Source organism: Balaenoptera ricei, chromosome 8 (assembly GCF_028023285.1).
Source record: "Balaenoptera ricei isolate mBalRic1 chromosome 8, mBalRic1.hap2, whole genome shotgun sequence".
NCBI lineage: Eukaryota > Metazoa > Chordata > Mammalia > Artiodactyla > Balaenopteridae > Balaenoptera > Balaenoptera ricei.
The window spans coordinates 28,951,327-28,975,553 of NC_082646.1; the positions used below are offsets into that span (position 1 = coordinate 28,951,327).

Genomic DNA, 24,227 nt, shown 5'->3' on the forward strand with positions numbered 1-24,227 from the left:
AGAATTTAAGTAAACTAAATTCCTTGATCTATTTTCTACATAATGCAGATAAACTAATTCTAATATTTTACTTTTCCAGTTGTGTTCCTCTGAAAATATTTCAATTGGCATCAATTCTTTCCTATTTAAATTTTACAGTCAGGATTTGTGATTCATTAATCAGATATTTGCTCATATTAATTTCTGCCAGTATAGTTTTTCTTTTATGACCATTGTTTCTACCAATCCTAATTGTCCTGGCCAAATGCTTTACAGCACAATTGTGTCAAAAAGATTTGATGCTCCCATCAATTTTTAGCCAATAAAACGTTTATCCTGTCCAGTTTGAGGTTTTGTTTGTTGATTATTCCTTATGAATTGAATACATAGGTGAAAGCTTGTGTTTCCCTCATTTTTAAACTACATACGTTTTTAAAATTATAGATAGAAGGAAGAAAAACAGTCCATGATGACACCACCTGCATAATTCCTATTGATCCTAAAAACGAATACATAAAGTAATTCATGCACATATTTGGAAAATTTAAACAAACGTAAAACTTCAAGATTAAAAGCAGAAAAAGTCCCTTCTCCTAAATTAACCATTATCAACAGTTTTATGTGCATTAATTCATACCAATATTATTTTGTGTAATTCTTAGGTAGCCCATGGAAAAATGACAAGCACTTTTATGAGACTGAGAGAAAAAGAAGCCTGAGGAGGCCTGCGGGAGGTGGGGAGGGGCAGAGATGGGGGAAACCAACTCAGAAAGGAAGGCAAGCAGAATAGGAGGCAGAGAACAACATATGTCTGTGGAAATACTTGACTGAATCCTCCTGAGTAATGAGCCTCATGTTTTTGCTTTTCTGTGTCTCTACGTTTTCTTAGGGAAGATACCTGCTAAGCATATTAAAATAACTAAACACAGGCTACTGACTACTTGACATAGTTTTCAAATAAACTAACAATTAAAGCAAACAAGTTGAATGGCATCCTGGAGTCTGAAAATCTGGGTGGCCGATTGAATTTCTGACTGAATGGGTTAAAGTGACCAGATGTTTCAGTATTTTTACTCAATGACAGACCAAAAAAAAAAAAAAAAAAAAAAGCAGATTAATGTTTGGCACTCCTGCAGTTCAGTCTGCAACTTAATTATGTAGTTTTGCACATGCGAGAAATTCAAAATTCAATAAATTCTTGCTGGCTGAGTGATCAAATCATTTTACTACATTTTCACTTCCAATCAGTGCTTTGGTTATTGTAAATATACAAAAGATTATGGATAAGTTAATATACAAAAGGATCAACTGATAGCATCTGGAAAATAATATGTTCTAAAGAGCAGTATATCTTTTGGATTATTTGTTATGGTTTTAAATCTCTGTTTTCCTAGTTTTACATTATTATATTGCCCCAAAAAGCAGATCATATCATCTGTTTCTTAAAAAGAAGTTCATATTACAAAAGTTTATATTTCAATATTATTCCCAACTTAACTTTTTCTTCAGATATTTTAAAATTTTATAGGACTAACAATTTTGGTTTCTAATATTAAATGCAGACATAGTTATCCTCATTATTTCAACATCTCCATGTATAGTTAATGGTCAATACAGTTTGCCTCAAATGAGAATGCCTTCAAGTCATTGCACTGCTATTACATCTGAACATTACCTTCTTTCATATTTGTTTTAAATGATGTATAGTTGAGATGTATTGTGTTAGTTTCAGGTATACTACATAGTGATTTGATATTTGCATATATTATGAAATGATCACCACAATAAGTCTAGTAACCAGGTGTCCCCATACAAAGTTATTACATATTCCCTATGCTGTATATTACATCCCCATAGCTTATTTATTTTATAACTGAAGGTTTTCATCCATTAATCCCCTTCACCTACTTTGTCCCCCTCTTCCCTCTGGCAACAACGCATTTGTTCTCTGTGTCTATGAGTCTGTTTTCATTTTGCTTTGTTTGTTTATTTAGATTTTTAGATTCCACATAAAAGAGAGATCATACAGTATTTGTCTTTCTCTGTCTTACTTATTTCACTTAGCATAATACCTTCTAGATCCATCTATGTTGTCACAAATGGCAAGATATCACTTTGTTTATGGCTGAGTAGTGTTCCATTGTGTGTGTGTGTGTGTCTGTGTGTATACACATATACACATATTCTCTATTGATTCATCTATCAAAGGACACAGGTTGCTTCCATATTTTGACTATTGTAAATAATGCTGCAATGAACATTGGTGTGCACGTATCTTTTCAAATTAGTGTTTTTGTTTGCTTTGGGTAAATACCCAGAAGTGAAATTGCTAGACCATATGGTAGTTCTAGTTTTAATTTTTTGAGGAACTTCCATACTGTTTTCCATAGTGGCTACATGGACTTACAATCCCACCAACAGTGCACAAGGGTTCCCCTTTCTCCACACTTCTTATTTAACACTCCTTATTTGTTGTCTTTTTGATGATAGCCTTTCTCTCAGATGTGAGGTGGTATTGATTTGCATCTTTCCCTGATGATTAGTGATGTTGAGCGTCTTTTCATGTATCTGTTGGCCATTTGTTGGACATTTCTTTCTTAAGGGAGAGAGAAGAGTAATAACTTTTTCAGGGAAGATTAAAATTATTAGCTTAGTCATAAGATTAGAAATCATATGCTATAATTATATTGTGGGAGGCAGTGTCAGGTAATGGTTAGGAGCAAGGACTTTGAAGTCAAACATTTGAATTCCAATTCTGAATCTATTCTTAATTAGTCTTATTTACTTATTTACTCTTATTTGACAATATGCCCCTTAACCTCTCTGAGTCTTGGTTTTCTCATTAGTAAATAGGATAATAACATTTGAGTCATGGTCCATAATGTTGTAAGACTTGCATAATAATATGCAATACGTATGTATTTCACAAACATGAAAATGTGCTTAAAACACACATATATAAATGTAAATAGATTAACTATACACATATATGTGTGCATATGGGTGTGTATATATTTACATATAGATCTATGTTTTATATATATTAGCATAATTTAGCATATATTAGCATTGTGCTTAGCATAATGCCTGGCACATAGTAATCACTTGGTTAAAGACAACTCTTATCAAGTATTCAGGTAACAGAATTCTACTCTGGCCATTCTGGTGAGTTATTGGCCAGTTTGGTATAAGAAAATACTAAAGCCTTTTTTTCAAGCAGATGTATTTATGTTGAAGTTTAGTTCTTCAATTGACTACCTGCATAATCTTGGTCAAATTATGTAAACTTCTGAGTCTCAAATTATTTAAATGTAAAATAAGATTAATGAAACTTACTATGCAGGGTTTTGGGGGATGGGAGGATTAAAAGAGATTAAGTGTATAAAATACCAGGCACAAGTCTGTTCTATATATTATTTTTTCAAGATCTCATACATGTTCTTTAACTCTTAGATTTCTTACCTCTTGATCTTTAAAATATTTAAAATCTGCACATGTGCCCTTCATGGGATTGTTGTGTAGATTAAATGAGATGATATATAAGCTATCAAGCCAACCACTAGCACATAGTTGGTTTTCAGTATTTTTCAACTCCACGTTCCTAGATATATACAAAATCTATGAAGATACCAAAATAATGTAGGTCTGAATGTACAACCAAAGTATCCTGGATATTCTAAGAAGAATTTAAAGTCTTTGCCAAATCTTTACAAAAACTAACAAAAATCTTTTAATATTAAGACAGTTTTGAGGGAAATTCAAGTATCTACTTCTATCTGCTAACCAAGTCAGTCATTTATTTATAGGTGTTGCTTCCATAGAATGTAATTTCTGGGAGAGTCAGGGCTATATTCTGTTTACTTGTCATTACATTCCCAGTACTTAATTATTTGTTCAGAAAAAAGTAAATATTCAAAAATCATTTGTTGAACAAATGAATAAAAGTCACTCTTAGCAAGTTTCCAGCCAGGATTGTGCAGAATCAGGCTTCATCCAAGTTGAAACAGCAAACCACCTCCAAAGTAAAAAGTCTTTTGTCCTCTGGGACATTCAGTGCACAGTCAGGGCCTATGTTTCTATCAACCTGATGTTTCTTCAACATCAACAGGTCTCCCACTAGGAATTATTTGCATGTATTTCAGACATTGTTGTCAAAATTACCATGTTTCCCTGAAGAGTGAGGTCTGAATTAATGAGGTTTTACTAAATTTTTTAATGATTGGTTTAACCTTTGAGCGAACAAATTAAAGGCACATGATAAAGCAGAATGACTGTTAGAATTGAATCCACATGTAAATTTGATCTTCTAACATTTGCACACAAAGTGACAATTTCTGATGAAGTAGGAAGCACTACAAATGTGCAGAAATCAATTCAGACATTAGGATAAGGCTGAAAACTCATTCCAAATAAGGAATATTATACTGGTGGCCCAGACAATTACAATATGCCTGACTTGACATCAATACAAAGCTTAACAGATTTTTAAAAGTGCTTGTGATACTGAATTGTTTCTGCCACATTTGCAACTCAGGTTATTAAAGAGTTGCCTTACAATGACTCATATATTTAATTTTAGGAATAAGAAAATACAAAGTGAGGTAATAACAAAGAAAAATTCTTCCTAGGGCTTATCAAGTCTCTCCTGCATGTTTAGGATGCATGTACATCTTTGGTACACAGTGTCTCATAACTTCACTTAACTGAATATTCATTCAATTTTTAAAAGAATCTGCTTTTCAAGTCTGTATATTCTATTTCTGTTTGTATAGAAAAAAAAAGCCTTTAAGAATATACAACGTAATGTAAAACATGGTTGTGGTTTGTTGATAAATTATAGATGGTTCTGACTATCTACTGTGTGCTAGTTTTCAGTGGTCATTTTATTTTTTGTAATTTCAGAAAACTAAGAAAGTTACTTCGAAATAATTTTTAAACTTTTGTTTGGAGTTAGATATGAAATTTTGAGACAGAATAACAAACCAAAGACATAAAACCTAGTGGTATAGTTAGCATATAGATAGCACATTACTGTCTTACCTATTATTCTATCTTGCTATTTTCATATCTTTTTAGGTATTGCAAGATTAAGGCTGCTAATGTTGGCATATGTGCATTTAGCCTTAAAAGAGATTAAGTTAAGCTGGCAGTAAAAAATAAAAGTTTTCTTGTTCAATAATGTCAGACACAGATACTATAAAAGATAAAAGATAATGGGCTAAATTACCTCCCAAAATCAGTTGGTGAAATAACATCTTAATATCTTTTTAGGAGCAAGAATTGGCAGACAAAGATTCTTATTCTTTACATAAAACTCAGATAATAAAAACCTGAGCTACTTAACTGCTTGGAGGCTTCACATTTCTGCAAGCTCATGTGGACCAAGAATGCTACCTGCCATATCAGAAAACAGAGGATGTTGTGACCATCAAGCCAGAGCTGCCCGTCTTACTCCCCCCTCCTCCATCCCCACCCCATGGGGAGCCCTGATGGAAGTCAGGATGGAAACAGGCTACCCACCACCAAGCTCTCAGCCACTGCAGCGGTGCCCAACAGTGCACCCCGAGGGGACTCAGGATGAGAAAGAACCTGCTACTGGTCCTAGACAGTTAAGATACATATCAAAGGAATGACTTCAATAAGCCCAGACTCTTGCATCTTCCCATACATAGAAAAGTGCTAAGTTAATTAATTTGAGAAGTCTGATTTTCTTTAACCATGATCTTTTGATGTTCCTACTACCTGGTTTTGTTGCAAAACTCCTATATATCCTGGCTCCTCCCTTACCTCTTCAAAGCATTCCCTCAGAGCTATCTAAGAGGCTGCCTCCCAGGCTTGAGTCCCCAGGAAATCTACCAAATAAAACATACTTTTCAACTTTTAGGTTGTGCATTTTTTTTTCAGTTGACATCACACAAAAGTCAAACAAAAATTAATGTCTTTACTAATATAATTTTTTAGCCTCTTCTTAGGATGTTGCACCAGTATTCTTGGGAGGGACCCTCCTGGAGACAGATTAAAACAAATGAAATAGATTATAACATCTTTAGGAGTATTTACACCATGGTGATATTATTTAAAGGAATAACTTTATAAAATATTTAAACATGTCCCCACTAAAGAATGCATTTCTCTTCTGAAAATGTGGAAGTGAGAGGACTGCTGCATAAAATCAAACTGAGCAATTTTGTATTTTACATACACAGTTTCTTGCAAATCAGTTTATCTTTTTTTCCCCATTGCTTGGTCTGTTTTTCCTTCACTTTCTTATTATTACTTATTTTTTCATGTAGCAAAAATATGCAAATACCTTTACAAAAGATCTGCTTGGAAAACCTGTTTGGCAAATATCATAAAAAACTCTTCAGCAAGACTTTTAGAAATGTGTGTCTGATAAACTATTTTTTCATAGACTAAAAATATGATTAAAAGTCTAAATTTAGACTTACATATTATATAAGTGGTAATATAAGTGACTATATTGTATTGGAAACAGTCATGATAAAGATAAAATAAACTAGCAATGAAATTCATTGACATACACATTGCATATGTAACATTGTCTATTAAATCATTATACCTATATCTTAGAGAGTGGTGGAAAGGCATTAAGGGTGCTCTGCCTATTAAAGCATGTATTGTTCAATACCTAAAAATAATTAGTTAGAATATAAGACACAATCTTTAAATTCAAAGACTATCCTATGACAAAATGTAAATATGACATTTAAAAATATGTACCTTCTGCATTACAATCCACAATAAACAATAAACAGAGGAAAATAAAGGGAGAAAAAATAATGGGGTAAGATGGCTAATATATGCTCCCACTCAGTCTAGCTGGTGATTGCAATTTTCAAAGTAACGATGGAATAACATTCATTCCCCTCCGACACACACATAATTGAATATATCTCTCTGTCTTTCTAATTTAAAAAATTAATCAATTTGAATGGAATATTTTAAAAATAGATTGCTTACTTCCATTCTCTTAAAGAGGACATCTAATATAAATTTAAATTTTCTTGAAGACTAAAGCCATGAGAAGTCTAACTTATTAAGTAATGGAATATTCAAAGCAATAGGAAAAATTTGATAATATAAGATTTAACCTGTATTTATTTAATAAGTCTATATAGAGTGTACTTATTAGGAACTCTCAGGTTTGGTTTTAATTCTTCGTTTCTTCACTTGCTAAAATGAAAATAATAGCAATACTTCCTTCATAGAATTATTGTGAAATTTAAAATAGTTATTACATGGAAAGCACTTGGTACAGTGACTGCCTGGCATATGGTTAAGTGCTTCATTTGATGTTATCAATCAATATTCTGCAGTAGCTAGTTTCAATGCAGTTAAGATGTTTTTGTCTTTTCTGTTTAAAGATAATTTCATCTGTGACTTGGGTTGAAAATAGGCATAAATGTAGATTAGTGAGAATGAATCTACTTAGTAAGATAAAACTCATAAAAAATATACATCACTTTGAAATTGCATTTCTAGTAATGTTACCAAACCAAACTTGGGTCCATTTGCCCAATGTGCAGCAAAGCCAATCTATCAACACTAGGTTGTGGTGAAGGAAAGTACAGCTTTTATTGTAAGGTGCCAAGCAAGGAGAGCATGCAGCTAATGCTCAAAAGACACAAACTCCTCAATGACTTCTGGGGCAGGGTTTTAAAAGACATTGTGAGGGTCCTGGGGTATGTGATCAGCTTGTGCACAATTCTCTGATTGGTTGATGTTGAGGTAATAGGGTGATATTTCAGGAATCTCAATTATCAGTTTTCTGGCTCTAACAGGTCTGGGGTCTACATACTGGTGGTATGCGTGCACTTAACTTCTTCCACCAGGTGGGGGTTTTAGTATCTGCAAAACAACTCAAGAATATGTCTCAAGATATTATCAATAGCCCTTGAGGAGGAACTAAAGGTCCTTGACTTTATTTGATGGCTAAACTATTATTATTTTGTCTTGCCTGATTGTTTTCCTTTGTTTCTGCATTTTTTCACTTCTCTGACTAAATTTGCTCTTTAGAATTCAGGGAAAGCCTAGGAGACTAAAGCTTTTCTATAAACAAGAGGCAGGGTGTGTGTGTGGAGGTCTGTCCCTGGGAAGGTCCTGCAGGTGTTGCCAAACCAAACTTGGGTCCCCTTGCCTGCATGCAGTAAAGTCAATCTACTGACACCGGGTTGTGGTGAAGGAAAGTGCAGCTTTATTGCAGGGCACCAAGCAAGTAGTCCAGAGCAGCTAGTTCTCACAACACCTGAACTCGCAGATGGGTTTCAGGGAAACACTTTTAAAGGGCAGGTGAGGGAGAGGAGTCACAGGGTATGTGATCAGCTCACACACAATTCTCTGATTGATTGTGAGGTAACAGGGCAGTTCTACAGGGTTTAAATTATCAATCCTTAAGCTCCAGTAAGCCTGGGGGCTATGTACTCCTGGTCACCAAATAGTTAATATCTGCCATCTAGTGGGGATTTTATCATCTGTAAAACAACTCAGGAGATGTGCATAAGATATTGTTATCTAGGTACTTCAGAGAGGAGCTAAAGCAGAGGATATGGGGGAGGGGTCTGTCCCCAGAAGGCCTCATAGGGTCCTGCTTTGTTACATAGGGCTCTGCTTGGTTTTAGTAAGAGAATATTGTATAATTTGAACAAAGCCCTCTGTAGGTCAGCTCACAAGACAATAAAAAAAAAGATTGGGGGAGATGAACCTGAGGGGAGGTGAGCAGTAAATTTGATAGTGCTTTTCCATTATGGCATCTTCTGACCTCAGAAGTGACTGAGAGGTTGAGAAACTGAGCAGTGCTTTTGACAATGGGGAAAAAAAATTAGAGTCCAAGGATTGCCAAGGGGAAGGCCTTAATAAAAACCCCTATACTTTGAGACGAGACTGTGACCAGCAACATTACAGGTATAAGTAATTCCAAAAACATCAGGTGAATCAGAAGTAAATTGGCCCTCAGAGAGACTTAAACTCAGTGTTAAATCATCTGATTCCTGATTGCTAGAGCTCCTAGCAATCATTCCCACCAGAAGCACACATAAAATTTCCCTACAGGAGGGTAACATCATTCTAGGTCTAAAGTTATTTCTATAATTTTTTATATACAATCTCCAGAACCCAAATAAAAAAATAATAATAAATAGACACACAGGAGACAAGTAACATCACTAAATATTAACTGAAAGAACAGAGAGTGTAATAGACCACAGAAGCTCTAGAGAATGAATTTATCAAGCAAATAGTTTAAATTAATTATGGCTGATATATTCAAGGATATAAGTAAAAACTATAAAAATTTTGTCAGATAAATGGAAATTTTAAAAAAAGCTATAAGACTTCCCTGGTGGCACAGTGGTTAGGAATCTGTCTGCCAGGACAGAGGACATGGGTTTGAGCCCTAGTCTGGGAAGATCCCACATGCTGCGGAGCAACTGAGCCCATGTGCCACAACTACTGAGCCTGTGCTCTAGAGCCCATGAGCCACAACTACAGAGCCCATGTACCACAACTACTGAAGCCCACGTGTCTAGAGCCTGTGGTCCACAACAAGAGACACCACCGCAATGAGAAGCCCGCTCACTGCAACAAAGAGTAGTCCCCACTCACTGCAACTAGAGAAAGCCCACGTGCAGCAATGAAGACCCAACACAGCTAAAAATAAATAAATAAATAAATTTATATTTTAAAAAAGCTATAAACTGCTATAATCAACATTAAGTATTAAGTGGATGGGTTTAACAAATGATTTTCATAACCAGCTGAGGTATTAGTGAGTTAGAAGATAGATCTGAAGAGAGTATATAAGACTCAAGCTCTGATAATTAAACAGAGGCAAACTACAGAAGAGAATCCGTTATAATCTTATCTACTGGTAAACTCTTAGTGAAAAAATACTTTAAACACATTCTTTTTTAAAAACACAAACACATTTCTAGTACCAAATAAATTCACTATACAGTATAGATCTATTAAAAACATATTTGGCCATAAATTTTACCAGTAGTATTGTGGAGTATTTTTGCATATTATTGCCACAATAAAACAATGGTTTACTAAAACTGCCACTATATGCATTATCTAGGATATGAAAAGTAAATTCAAATGTGTCTATTGGATAAACATGAGAAATGAGGGTAACTGAGTTCAGTATCTTAATTGTGAGCTCATATAATGCCTATGTAGTTCTTTCTGACCCCATAGGTTTTTCTCCTTAGATATAAATTCTAGAGGTAGAACATTTCAAATGAGTATACACACTTCAAGATGAAAAGTACTAATTATAATTGTATAAACAAACAACTATCAGAGAATCATAGAGAATTAATCAGGTTATCAAATAATTAGATTTTCTTTTTTCTAAATACAATCTTGGGCTGTAATCTCATGGGGTTCACTATTGCAATATTTGCAAAGAGCAAATCCTTCCAAATATTAAAATAACAATATCAGGTTTTCTTTGTAAATAACAACTATTTAAAAATTAATTGCGGAATAATTATTTCATCACCTCAAAAAAACCTATAAGCTCATTGGAAGGCTAAATTGAAGCTTGAGAAGCTAGAATTTAATGTATTACAGTACACATAAATTGTAAATTAATAGTCCTGCCTTTGGGCTAGGCAGTTAGAAGAAATTCATAGCATTTCCCTGATTTGCAATTGAGATTGCTAACCACATTAGTATTAAAACATGATTACACATTGTTTTTAACTCTATTTTACAATCACTCTATAATTGCCTCTTTATATAAAATGCACTATTCTTTGAACAAATAAAGGGAATTTGAATTTGTATGCCTATTAATGATACTCAACAAAATATTTTTTTTAAACTGAGGTCCAAAAGTAAAACTTAGATATTTGGACACATTAACTCAAACATCTTCAAAACCCTTAAATCATGAAAATGCTACTTGTCTTTCTAATATATGTTTAATCACATTCTCTAGTCAGTCCTCAATCCAGCTTCTCTTTCCTTAGCAACACTACTTTTTAAAGCATAAAGCACAGGCAGTAATAAACATTTTGTTATTTTACTCAAAGAGTATTTAAACTATTATTAAAAGTTAAGACTTTCAGCACTAAAAACTCTATTCAAAATACTTTGGTAAGATTAGGTTCACAAAATTAAAGAACAGCAGAAAATTACACAATTTTCTAGTGAAATCACAATATAAGTACCTCAAACAAAAAGGAGATAATATAAATCTGATATTACTTTTCTTGAATTGTCAATTGTTTAAGGTATATGAAAATCAGGTATCCTATAGGGAGGGGAAAAAATAGGCATCTTGGCATTTCCATATACTCAGCCAGTAGAATCAACATTGTATTGATAAAATATTTAAAATCTAGTCACTATTTTTAAAAACAGTCTTAATTAAAGCCCCTTCGGGTTGATTTTTCAAAATTTATTGTATAAATAGACCATATTTCTGTATGCTTTTTAATCGAACTAGTTAGATAGAACTTTTTAGATAGAACCAGTCTAGAACTAGCCTCTGAGTTTTATTAGAGTACTTATAGAAAAATAATTTGCTTGAGTATTTTAAACTGAATAAGTAAAATGCTATATTCTCTGGTAATTTTTATTTATTTTATTATTAATTTTATTTATTTATTTGTTTGTATATTTATTTATTTTGGCTGTGTTGGGTCTTCGTTGTTGAGCACAGGCTTTCTCTAGTTGCGGCGAGTGGGGGCTACTATTTGTTGCAGTGTGCAGGCTTCTCATTGTGGTGGCTTCTCTTGTTGTGGAGCACAGGCCCTAGAAGCACAGGCGTCAGTAGCTGTAGCACGTGGGCTTAGTAGTTGTGGCTCACAGGCTCTAGAGCACAGGCTCAGTAGTTGTGGCACACGGGCTTATTTGCTCCACGGCATGTGGGATCTTCCTGGACCAGCGATCAAACCCATGTCCCCTGCATTGGCAGGCAGATTCTTTCTTTTTTTAATAAATTTATTTTTTATTTATTCATTTTTGGCTACGTTGGGTCTTCATTGTTGTGCGTGGGCTTTCTCTAGTTGCGGAGAGCGGGGGCTACTCTTCACTGCAGTGCACAGGCTTCTCATTGCAGTGGCTTCTCTTGTTGTGGAGCACGGGCTCTAGGTGTGCGGGCTTCAGTAGCTGTGGCACGTGGGCTCAGTAGTTGTGGCTCGCGGGCTCTAGAGCGCAGGCTCAGTAGTTGTGGCGCATGGGCTTAGTTGCTCCATGGCATGTGGGATCTTCCAGGACCAGGGCTTGAACACATGTCCCATGCATTGGCAAGCAGATTCCCAACCACTGTGCCACCAGGTAAGTCCTGGCAGGTGGATTCATAACCATTGTGCCACCAGTGAAGTACTCTAGTAATTTTTAAAATTAAAAAATTTAACCTCGTCAATTTTACAGTTAATGATTCAAGGACATTATCGACCATTTGCACGGAAGTATAATTGATAATTCAGGTTCCTATTTCCCATCATGAGAGGTGCCTCATAGGTTTATAAAACCATATAAAATTAGTAATTTATTTTTCAAAATTTCAGAGGTTTGGGGGAGTTTTCCTTTGTTTTCAGAAATTATTGCAAGTCAAATAAGTTAAATATTAAAAAGCCTAAAAACTTAGTTTGAAGTAAACAATCAACTGATCACATATCAACTCTACTGTAACAACCAAGCATGTTTAATGAAAGATTCTTTCAATAAGTTTAGAAACATTCCCATGGTAACAAGTTAGAAGCCAATTGAAAACCAAATTAAGATGCTAAAAAAAAATTCCAAACTTTACAAATAATATAAATTAGTAATGAAGCTAAAATTATTAAGGTGATTTTATTATTTTGAATTCTCTTTCTGCATTCTTATTAAATCTTTATTGACACTTCCTCTTCTGATTTGATAAAACTAATTAATAAGACAGAGCTAACGTTATATTCCACAAATGAAAATATGGATGAGCACATTGTAAAACAACAATTTGGTTTTATGGTATTTTAAGTTTGCTTTGACAATGCTGACTCAATGTAAACATTATATCTCCTATAAAAGAAAATCCAACATAGAAAAACAATCCCAAATGATAAGTCTGCTCAGCTGGTAGCCTTGAAAATTTAAGAAGTGATATGAATTCCATCTGGAATGTGTATTTTTGCAGTTTGCTTCAGATTTGAGACAGCATTCCTTTTGTTTGTTTTCCCTGGCAGTTGTAGGAGTGTCATTCACACACTTGAGTAATTCAATAATTATGTCCTAGGGAACTTAAACTTAGATTTTTAAAAATTTTTACTGTTCCTTGCTTTCATGTTTTCACCACTGGTGGGATTGGCTTGAAAACTCTCTCTCCATGTTTTCAAATTTTCAAATGTATACATATATGTGCACATTAAAGAATAGTAATAAAATTAATAATTTTTCACTATAATCCCTATGTCTACCTTCCCTATTGCATGCTCCCTCATCCCATCATTGTTTTACTTTCTCTTACAGAAAGCAACATCTTGAATTTTGTATTAATCATTCCTTACTTTCCACTTTCTCCTTCAAGGTAGGTATTTCAAAATAGCATTATTTTTTCAATTTTTCTAGTTTTGAAGTTTAATTAAATGGAATAATTCTATAGAATTGCTCCATGACTTGCTTCTTTTGTACTAAATTGTTTTTGACATCATCCATTTGATGTTCAGTTCCTGAAGTCATTCATTTTCCCAGCTGTATGGTATACTGAGGTATAAATGTATCACAGTTTATACATTCTATTATTAAATGGATATTTAAGTTATCTCCAGTTTGAGGCTATTATGAAAGTATTTCTGTGAATAATCTTGTGTGTGACTTCTGCTACACATGCACAACTACTTCCCTGAAGCAAACATTTAGGAGAGGGCTTACTGGGTTGTAAGAAAGGCACAAGTTAAATTTTACTAGTTAATGCCAAGTAAATTGTACCATTTATACTCCCACCAACTCTGTGTGAGATTTCTTGCTACTCTAACTCCTCAGCAAACAGTGTCACTGTCAGACTTTCAAAGTTGTGCCAAACTAGTAGGTGGGAAAACTTTATCATAGTGTTATTAATATATCTAATCTGAATACTGATGAGGTTAACCAACAATATTTTTATTGGTTATATGTATTGCAAAATATTCTCCTAGTTTGTGGTTGACTTTTTATTCTCTTTAGGTGTTCTTTGACAACAGAAAAGTTTTAATTTTAATGTAGTAAAAGTTATCCACATTTTCCTTTATGGTTTGAAAGTTTTTGACCTGCCTAGTCTCCAAAAAATTCTTCCCTACTCTAAGTCAAATTTCTAATTATATCATATTGCATGCAAATTTCAAATCATTATGTAGTACACCTGAAACTAACATATTGTATGTCAATTGTATTTCAAAAAAATCAATAAATAAAGAACAGTGAGGTGTTTTTTAAAATTCCTAATTATAAATTTATAATTATATTCTATAGCCTATAATATTTAACCACGTGGAACTGACTTATGTGCAGACACATGAAATGCAGTTATATATTTTCTTTACATGGATAACCAATTGGCCCCCAAATATTTATTGAATAGCCCATTATTTCCCCATTGATGAATGTCACCTCTGTCATTTATCAAGTTCTCTTTTTCTCTCAAGTACTGCAGTCTCATTAACATATGTTTAGTTTTGTTAAAAACTTTTGCACAGCAAAGGAAACCATGGACAAAATGAAAAGACAACCACTGAATGGGAGAAAATATTTGCAAGTAATATGATTGATAAGCAGTTAATATATAAAATATATAAACAAAATATATAAACAGCTCATACAACTCAATGTCAAAAAAATAAGCAACCTAATTAAAAAATGTGCAAAAGACCTGAACAGATATTTTTCCAAAGAAGATATACAGATGACCAACAGGCACATGAAAAGATGCCCAACATCCCTAGACATGAGAAAAATGCAAGTTAAAACTGCAATGAGATATTACTTCACACCTGCCAGAATGGCTATCATCAAAAAGACCACAATAACAAATGTTGGAGAGGATGTGGAGAAAAGGGAACTCTTGTACAGTGTTGACAGAAATGTGAATTTGTGTAGTTACAGTGCAAAACAGTTTGGAGTGTCCTCAAAAAACTAAAAATAGAACTAACACATGATCCAGCAATTCCACTCCTGGGTATATAGCTGAAGAAAACAAAAACCCTTATTTGAAAAGATACGTGCATCCCAATGTTCATGGCAGCATTACTTACAATTGCCAAGATATGGAAGCATTCTAAGTGTCCATCAACAGATGAATGGATAAAGAAGATGTGATATATATATATATATATATATATACTACAGAATATTACTCAGACATAAAAATGAATGAAATTTTGCCATTTGCTACAACATGGATGGACCTGGAGGGTATTATACTTAATGATATTAGTCAGACAAAGACAAATACTGTATGTTATCACTTATATGTAGAATCTAAAAAAATAAAACAAACTAAGGAATATAACAAAAAAGAAACAGACTCACAGATATAGAAAACAAACTACTGGTTACCAGTGGGGAGAAGGAAGAAGGGAGGGGCAAGATAGGGGTAGGGGATTAAGAAGTACAAATTACTATGTATAAAATAAATAAGCTATAAGGATATATTTTACAGCACAGGGGATATAGCCAATATCTTATAATAACTATAAATTGAGTATAATCTATAAAAATTTTGAATCACCATGTCATACACTTGAAACTAATATAATATTGTAAATCAACTATACCTCACATATATATATATATATATATATGTACCATTATATAAATCACAGGTGTATTATGGAATTAAATACAAATGAAGTGAAACACAAAAAATAAATTAAAATGGAATTATTTAAAAAATAAAAAAGACTTTAATGTACTTAATGTAAAAAAAAAGAGATACTTTTGGATTCTTATGATTTCTCTTTTGTAGAATTCTTTAGGATTACTGTGTCTGAGAACTGATTAGTGTCTTTTAATAACTCCAGAAAAAAAAATGCTTTTTTTTTGCATTCCCTCTATTATCTTCATGTGGAGATAATTCCAACTGAATGTATAATGTCTCCTACATATTTTACATTCTTTTATTCATATTTCCCCATTTTTAATTCTCTGGACTTATGGGAACTTTCTTCAGCTGTATCTAATTTGCTTCTAAACTCATCCACTGAGAGATTTTTTGTTTTAGTTTGCTCGATTTTTGGTTTTTGTTTATTTGTTTGTTTGTTTCTTTTGGTATTCTGTTGATTGCTTAGAAATTCTCTGGTTCATTTTCAAACCTAGTTGTTCCAGCCTTGTTTTTTTTTTTTTTTTTTTTAATTAGGGTATAATTGCTTTACAATGTTGTGTTAGTTTCTGCTGTACAACAAAGTGAATCAGCTATATTTATACATATATCCCCTCCCTCTTGGACCTCCCTCCCACCCCCCCACCCACCCCATCTCACCCATCTAGGTCATCACAACACACCAAGCTGAGCTCTCTGTGCTATACAGCAGGTTCCCACTAGATGTCTATTCTACACATGGTAGTGAAGCTTCTCTTTTATTTCTTTAATTATTTTAAGCATTGTCATTTTGATTCTGTGTCCAATAATTTTGATATTTGACAACTCCAGATCTGTTTTTCTCATCTCCTGTTTCTACTGGTTCTTAACCCATAGTACTTTGTTTTCCTGTGTGAGTGTGTGATTTTTTCCCTTTGTTTTATTTTGTTTTGTTTTTAGTATTAGGCAGTCATTCTTCAGAGAACTTTATCTGTGGAAATTCTTTGAAGAGGGAATTGAAGTTGACTTTCTTCATGGAAGGATAGTGTTTCCTATTATCACTGTTAATGACAGAGCACTTAAATTCACCACTTAAATTTTGTTCTATCTATATATATAATGTGATTGACACATTTCTCTCTTTCCTGAATTCAGTGATATGCTTAGTAACTTTCAAAAAGCTACTATTTGTAAACTATTTAACACTACATTTTAATCAGAAGGGTCACTCAGAGTATCTACTTTGCCATAGTGCCAAACTAGGAATATATTCACATTTTGAGGCTTTTTTCTGTATTTTTTAACCCATGGTTGATGAACTGTTATAAAAAGGCTGCCTTGAATTCAAGGTTACTTTGCCAAATACAAGATTTTTGGCTTATAAGGATTCCTAGTAAAAACATTTCTGGGATCTATCAGGTGCTTGCAGAAATATAGCTAGGTGACCTCATCCATTCTCAGAGGTAGATCCTAGATTTCAGACAGCTATCAGTACCAAAAAGAGTACAATACACGAGAAGCTACATTTTCCACAGTTTCTGATGTTTCCTCAGTCTTGGGCTCCAACCTTCAAGCTCTGACACATAAAAAAATATTTCAGAAGTAACCCTGAGGCCTAAGGCTTCATAAGAATACCTGTACACTATCCACAGGAAGTTGTTCAGGTCATCCAATTTCTTGCTTCTTATTTCTTGCTCTTTGGATTATCTCTCAGAACTGACTCTCACCATCACTGTTGCTTGGTGTTGGTGAATTGGTCACTGACAGCAGGTTCCTTCCTTGGTTTAATCCTTTAGCTCTTTTTGTTTTGTCCCCATAGTAATTTGTCTTCCACAAAACTTTTCCTATTTTGGGTCATATTCCATTTGTTCATTTCCTGGGTTTATGAGTTATCTCTAGTATTCCCTCCTTCTTGAGCAACTGGCTTATCTAGATCTGTAAATTATAGTATGTAGAATTCAGAAGGGAATTTCTTGCCTTCTTCAGTTAAAGGTGCATTACTACTCAAACAAAACTGTTGAGAAGCTTACCTGAATTGGTCTTCCATCAGGTGTCAGCACCTCTTCAGAAAGTTCCATCATCTTCAGGGCCATCAGAGCAATGGGTTTAGCATGGCAGAGGCTTTTTCTGTGGAGCCCTGCAGCAACACAGTATGCATCACCTATTGTTTCCACCTGCAGCAGCCAGACAAATCAAATGCAAATGTATGATAATGAGCCAAAGTAGAAATAGTTATCTGCAATCACAAATGTTGCTGGAAAACATATCATCAAAACACCAATAAATCAAGCAATTAGACAACAGAGTATAATCATAAAAGAGTTTGCAAACAGCCAGAGTCAAATACTAACATGTCACTCCAGAGCTGTTTGTTCATCAACATTAACACCATAGATGATCATTGAAATCAGAAACTAGAATATAAAATAATTATCCCTCACAAAAATAGAATTGTCACTGTTTTGCCTGGATATTTTCCAAATAATGACTTTTTACAAAGACATTCTCTCATCTCCTTCAAACCTTCAAGTAGACCTTCACTGGAAAGTAAGTTTTTTGCAGTTTTTCCCAATTACTCCACACTTTTTAGTGTTTATTTTTATTTTTTTAATTGAAGTATAGCTGATTTACAATGTTGTGTTAGTTTCAGGTGTCACACTTTTTGATATATCTGTAATTTGTTGTCTAGTCTATTCTTATTTACTCTTAATAATTATAACACATAACACTTCTTGAATTCATACTCTCTACCATTAATTGCATCAACTGCTTTACATGCATTATCTCATTAAATCCTCACAAATATCCTAAATGGAAGAAACTAGTATTGGTTATATTTGAGAGATGAGAAATTCATGCACAGAAACCCATCCATAATCTTACAATTAAAGAGTTAACAGGCACTGTCAAGAGTCTTTCCAGACCATGTCAGCAACCATTTTGAATGGCTATTGTGATTGTTAAATATTTTCAATATTTACCAAGGGTTAAAACTTCCAAAATTCCAAAGCATAGAACATGGTATAAAAGTTAGGCACAACTCATTTCTAGAGGAAAGTTTTCTAATTATCCAAGGTAGATATGGTGATTATGTTCAACAGCTCTAATATTTTAATTAGAGAAAAGTGATGAAATATTGCATTAAATGTCCAATTCCAATATCACTTTTTCTGTGAATCACTCCATGGTCCCTCCATTAGTTCTTAGTAGCAAAACTAATCCTTTCTTCTACTCTGTTTCAACAGCACACCTCTATATTATAGCTTTCATCATAGGTTATAATCAATATGTATCAATATATAATCAATATGTGTCCACAGCTACAAAGTGAGCTCTTTAAGAATGGGATCATGTCCTTTTAATGTCTGTACTCATAGTGCTCACGATAGTGTCTTAAATATAGCTATTTAATAAATAACTATCAAATGAATAAATAATCAACCATATTTAACTATGATTACAATAACAGTTATTCTAATCAGTTGCTCATTTGCCCCATTTATTTTATGAGCACCATGTAGACCTGTGTGCCATGTAGATCTGGGTAGGAAAAAATTGCCTCTAAATTACTGGAGATGCTTCTATCATAAATATAACAAGAATTACAAAATATTCTATTAGTTAAGATTTAGCAGCAATAATTACATTTCATGTGAATGAATCCTAACACTTTAATATTGAAAAGCTTCTCTGCATTAAATTCTGTGAGCACAAATCTAGGGAATGTGATGACAGCGCTTATGAATCTCATGAAACTAGAGATGCCAAAATTATCAATGATTATCTGAATCTTATCAGGAAATATGCATCAAAAATGATTCAAATACACTCAGACCTATCATGAAGTTCCACATCTTCACTTCAGGATCTGTTTTCTGAGGCCAGAAAATGGAAATTAAAATTGTATGGTAAGAACAGAAAGATGATGCAATGTGAGTCAGCAAAAGTTTTATTCTAAATACTAAAATATACTTCCACCAAAAACTCTCATTGAGGAAGAAAACCAGCAAATAGCAAACGTCTGAAATGTGGTCATTTACCATTTCCCTCTAAAAACACAATGTCTTTTGCTAAACCTCAGATTTATCTCATACTTTTGTATTTCTATACAATTAAAACATCTAGAATGCTGTTAGTTATATAATTTGAAACTAACTTCTGATTTTCAAATATTAGAACACATAAGCAGTAAATTATTTGCATAAATTGAACTGCTCTCCAGTCACTCTGAACATGCATGTTCCTGGAGCATGATCTTTTCTTGGAGTCTCTATCATCATCAAACTTCTCATCAGTATTATCTCCACTATCATTTCAGTAAAAATTTATTGAATACCACTAAATGTGTATTTCTAGAATTTGTACCTTAGGCATATATAAAGATTAGTTAGTTATATGTTGTACTTTCTCCTTAGGTATATATAATGTAATAGTATGGAGAAGATGGACCAATATGTTAACAAATGACCAAAAAAAAAAATCAAATTAAGTACACAACATAAATATAAGAAATTCACATTAAAATCCATTCATGTAAGATTACATAACATTTAGTTTCCAAATATTTAAATCCAGACTAGCTATCAGAAATAATAGGATCAAGAGCTGGGTTAGAAATAGACAGCAAAAAACCCATAGATTAAGATGTGGAATTTTCATAATTATTCTTAAACACCCAACATAAAAAAAAAAAATTCGAAAAGATGTTGTTGTCATCATGGCAGGCTAGATTATGCTGCAGTAACAATACAACCTGCAAATCGTAATGCTCTAAAATAGCAAAGGTTTTTTTCTGATTCATGTTGCATATTCATGGGGGTTAGGGGATTGGGGTAGAGGAGAGGAACATTGTGCCACATCTCTTCACTCCAGGGGCAATGCTAATAGAATCTCCTCATCTGAAGCTCGTTGCCATGTCAGAAGAAAAGAGGTTCTGATTATACACGAGCTTAAGAGCTCTCTTAAAGCTTCCTCCCAGAAGTGACGTATATGGTTTTTTCTCATGATTCATTTGTCAAAGCAAGTCACGTGACCATGTTTGACATAAAGGAGATGGGAAAATGCAACCAACCTTGTGCTCAGAGAAGGGTCGGAAATATCTGGTGAATAGTACAAATGAGAACATGAATGAATATGTGATCGCTTAGAAATTTTCAAATAACTAGATGTCTGTAAAGTGCAAGTAATACATCCTTGAGATGTTTTTCTTTCCTTGTAGATATATTCAGTATCTTAACCTGAAAATCTTGGATGAAACACCTTAGTAATGCAGCTTTCCATTAAAGTTCTATTCTTTTCTCCTCTCCCTTCATCTAAGTCAGGTCTATACGAATTTAGCAGAATTGAATACATGTGGAAATTTTACTGGATTCCCTTCAAAATTATGTCAACTTTGCTTCAAAAGGAGCAGGGAATGTGAAAGCATTATATATCAGTTAAGTTTCTTTTGAGGCTGTTTCCTTGAGTTAAAACAAAGTTAAACAAGTAGACATTATAAACATATTACCAAAAAACTGTCCAAAAAGTTGACTATGATCTGAATTCCTTTATAATTGTCTCAGTGTTTTTTTAATAGACACCATCTAAAATAGTGCATCTCATTTATTTTCAGTATCTCCAACCTGTTCTTAAATGACATTAGATAAAAATAAAGATGACTAAACTAAACTTGGAGATGGAGAAGATAGAGCTTATGCAAATGTCAGAAAAACCTTACATCCTTCTCTGAACATAAAAGAGGAGGCTTAAATACTAAAAATATTATGTAACAACTGTTGTCCCACATATTATTACACCTGCTTTTATCAAACTTTAAAGAATTCATCTATCTCAGTATATCTTCTCAACACTTTATAATCAAACTCCCTACATTATTCAAGAAATAAAGGTGGTATAAATAAACTTCTTAGAGTTATGCATTCACCCTTTTTATTTACTTTACTTTAGCTTTAGATTAATTATTTAAAATAATTTATTTATACTTTCTAATAGAAGCTCATCCTCATGTTTTCTTTTCCCTCCCCTCCAGATTAGTGTTCAAGAATTATCTGGGAAATTTCTTGGAAATTTGGGCACAGTGGGGAAGAAAGAATGTGTGTGTTGTAAATAAGGGTGAGGGTGGTACTGGGGCTAGGATTACCCTACAAAAACACTGCACACAACTGGGCAATAAATAATCTCTGCCCCATGAAACTCATGACCACCTCAGTCCTTCCATCCCATAGTCCTGGGATTATCTTCCTTTGAACTTTGTAGAACTTGTGAAAGGGAGTTTGGGGAGAGGGCATAATAGTAAAGAGTCAGAGAACTCTGACAGTCTACCTTACTGGACAGCCTCCCTCTCTTCATCTGGACACAATCAAGAGGAGAAACAAATTAGAAAGTCTGCTTTTCTAGATTGGTTCAAGATGGTAGAGTAGAAGGACTTGTGCTCATGCCTTCTTGCGAGAACACTGGAATCACAACTAAGTGCTCAACAATCATTGACAGTAAGACACTGGAACTCACCAAAAAAAGGTACCCCACATCGAAAGACAAAGGAGAAGCCACAATGGGATGGTAGGAGGGGTGCAATCAAAACAAAATCAAATCCCATAACCGCTGGGTGGGTGACTCACAAACTGGAGAACAATTATACCACAGAAGTCCACCCACTGGAGTGAAGGATCTGAGCCCCACATCAGGCTTCCCAACCTGGGCGTTGGGCAATCGGAGGAGGAATTCCCAGAGAATCAAACTCTGAAGGCTAGCGGGATTTTATTGCAGGACTTCAAGAGGACTGCAGGAAACAGACACTCCATTCTTGGAGGGCACACACAAAGTAGTGTGCACATCAGGATCCAGGGGGCAGGAGCAGTGATGCCATAGGAGACTGAACCAAACCTATCTGCTAGTGTAGGAGGGTCTCCTGCAGAGGTGAGGAGCAGCTGTGGCTCACCACAGGGACAAGGACACAGGCAGCAGAAGTTCTGGGAAGTACTCCTTGGCATGAGACCACCCGTAGTCCACCATTAGCCCCACCAAAGATCCTGTAGCCTCCAGTACTGGGTTGCCTCAGGCCAAACAACCAGCAGGAAGGGAACTCAGTCCCATCCATCAGCAGACAAGTGGATTAAAGTTTTACTGAGTTCGATCCACCACAGAAACACCAAGCTATACCTACCACCAGTTCCTACCATCAGGAGGCTTGCACAAGCCTCTTAGATAGCCTCATCCAGCAGAGGGCAGACAACAGGAGCAAGAAGAACAACAATCCAGCAGCCTGTGGAATGAAAACCACATTCAAAGAAAGATAGACAAAATGAAAAGGCAGAGGACTAGGTACCAAATGAAGGAACAAGATAAAACCCCAGAAAAACAACTAAATGAAGTGGAGATAGGCAACTTTCCAGAAAAAATATTCAGAGTAATGATAGTGAAGATGATGTAGGACCTCAGAAAAAGAATGGAAGCAAAGATCAAGAAGATGCAAGGAATGTTTAACAAAGACCTAGAAGAATCAAAGAACAAACAAACAGAGATGAACAGTACAATAACTGAAATGAAAAATACACTAAAAGGACTCAATAGCAGAATAACTGAGGCAGAAGACCAGATAAGTGACCTGGAACACAGAATGGTGAAAATCACTGCTGTGGAACAGAATAAATAAAAAAGAATGAAAAGAAATGAAGACAGACTAAAAGACCTCTGGAACAATATTAAACACACCACATTCGCATTATAGGGGTCCCAGAAGGAGAAGACAGAGAGAAAGGACCTGAGAAAATATTTGAAGAGACTATAGTGGAAAAATTCCATAACATGGGAAAGGAAATAGCCACCCAAGGCCAGGAAGCACAGAGAGTCTCAGGCAGGATAAACCCAAGGAGAAACATGCCAAGACACATTCTAATCAAATTGACAAAAATTAAAGACAAAGGAAAATTATTAAAAGCAGCAAGGTAAAACTGATAAATAACATACAAGGGAACTCCCATAAGGTTAACAGCTGATTTCTCAGCAGAAACTCTACAAACCAGAAGGGTGTGGCACAATATATTTAAAGTGATGAAAGGGAGAACAGAAAACCAAGATTACTCTACCCAGCAAGGATCTCATTCAGATTTGATGGAGAAATCAAAAGCTTTACAGACAAGCAAAAACTAAGAAGATTCAGAACCACAAAACCAGTTCTACAGCAAATGCTAAAGGAACTTCTCTAAGTGGGAAACACAAGAGGAGAAAAGGACCTACAAAAACAAACACAAAACAATTAAGAAAATGGTAATAGGAACATACATATTGATAATTACCTTAAATGGAAATGGATTAAATGCTCCAACCCAAAAACACTAGCTCGCTGAATGGATACAAAAAAAAAAAGACCTGTGTATATGCTGTCTACAAGAGACCCCCTTCAGACCTAGGAACACAAAGAGACCAAAAGTGAGGGGATGGAAAAAGATATTCCATGCAAATGGCAATC

The 24,227-nt window shown here is 34.3% G+C and overlaps 1 protein-coding gene across 3 annotated transcripts in view; it reads right to left on the reverse strand.

The window, feature by feature from the left end:
• The window catches only part of GUCY1A2 (guanylate cyclase 1 soluble subunit alpha 2), a 402,881-nt gene that overhangs the window by 117,516 nt on the left and 261,138 nt on the right, over positions 1-24,227 (reverse strand). For 2 of the 3 annotated variants that reach the window (XM_059929348.1, XM_059929349.1), the window contains exon 6: positions 17,791-17,934. In XM_059929348.1, the coding sequence (XP_059785331.1) occupies positions 17,791-17,934 (144 nt within the window). Of the gene's footprint in view, positions 1-17,566; positions 17,696-17,790; positions 17,935-24,227 lie in introns of those variants that run through there. The other variant, XM_059929350.1, reaches the window with a different exon arrangement.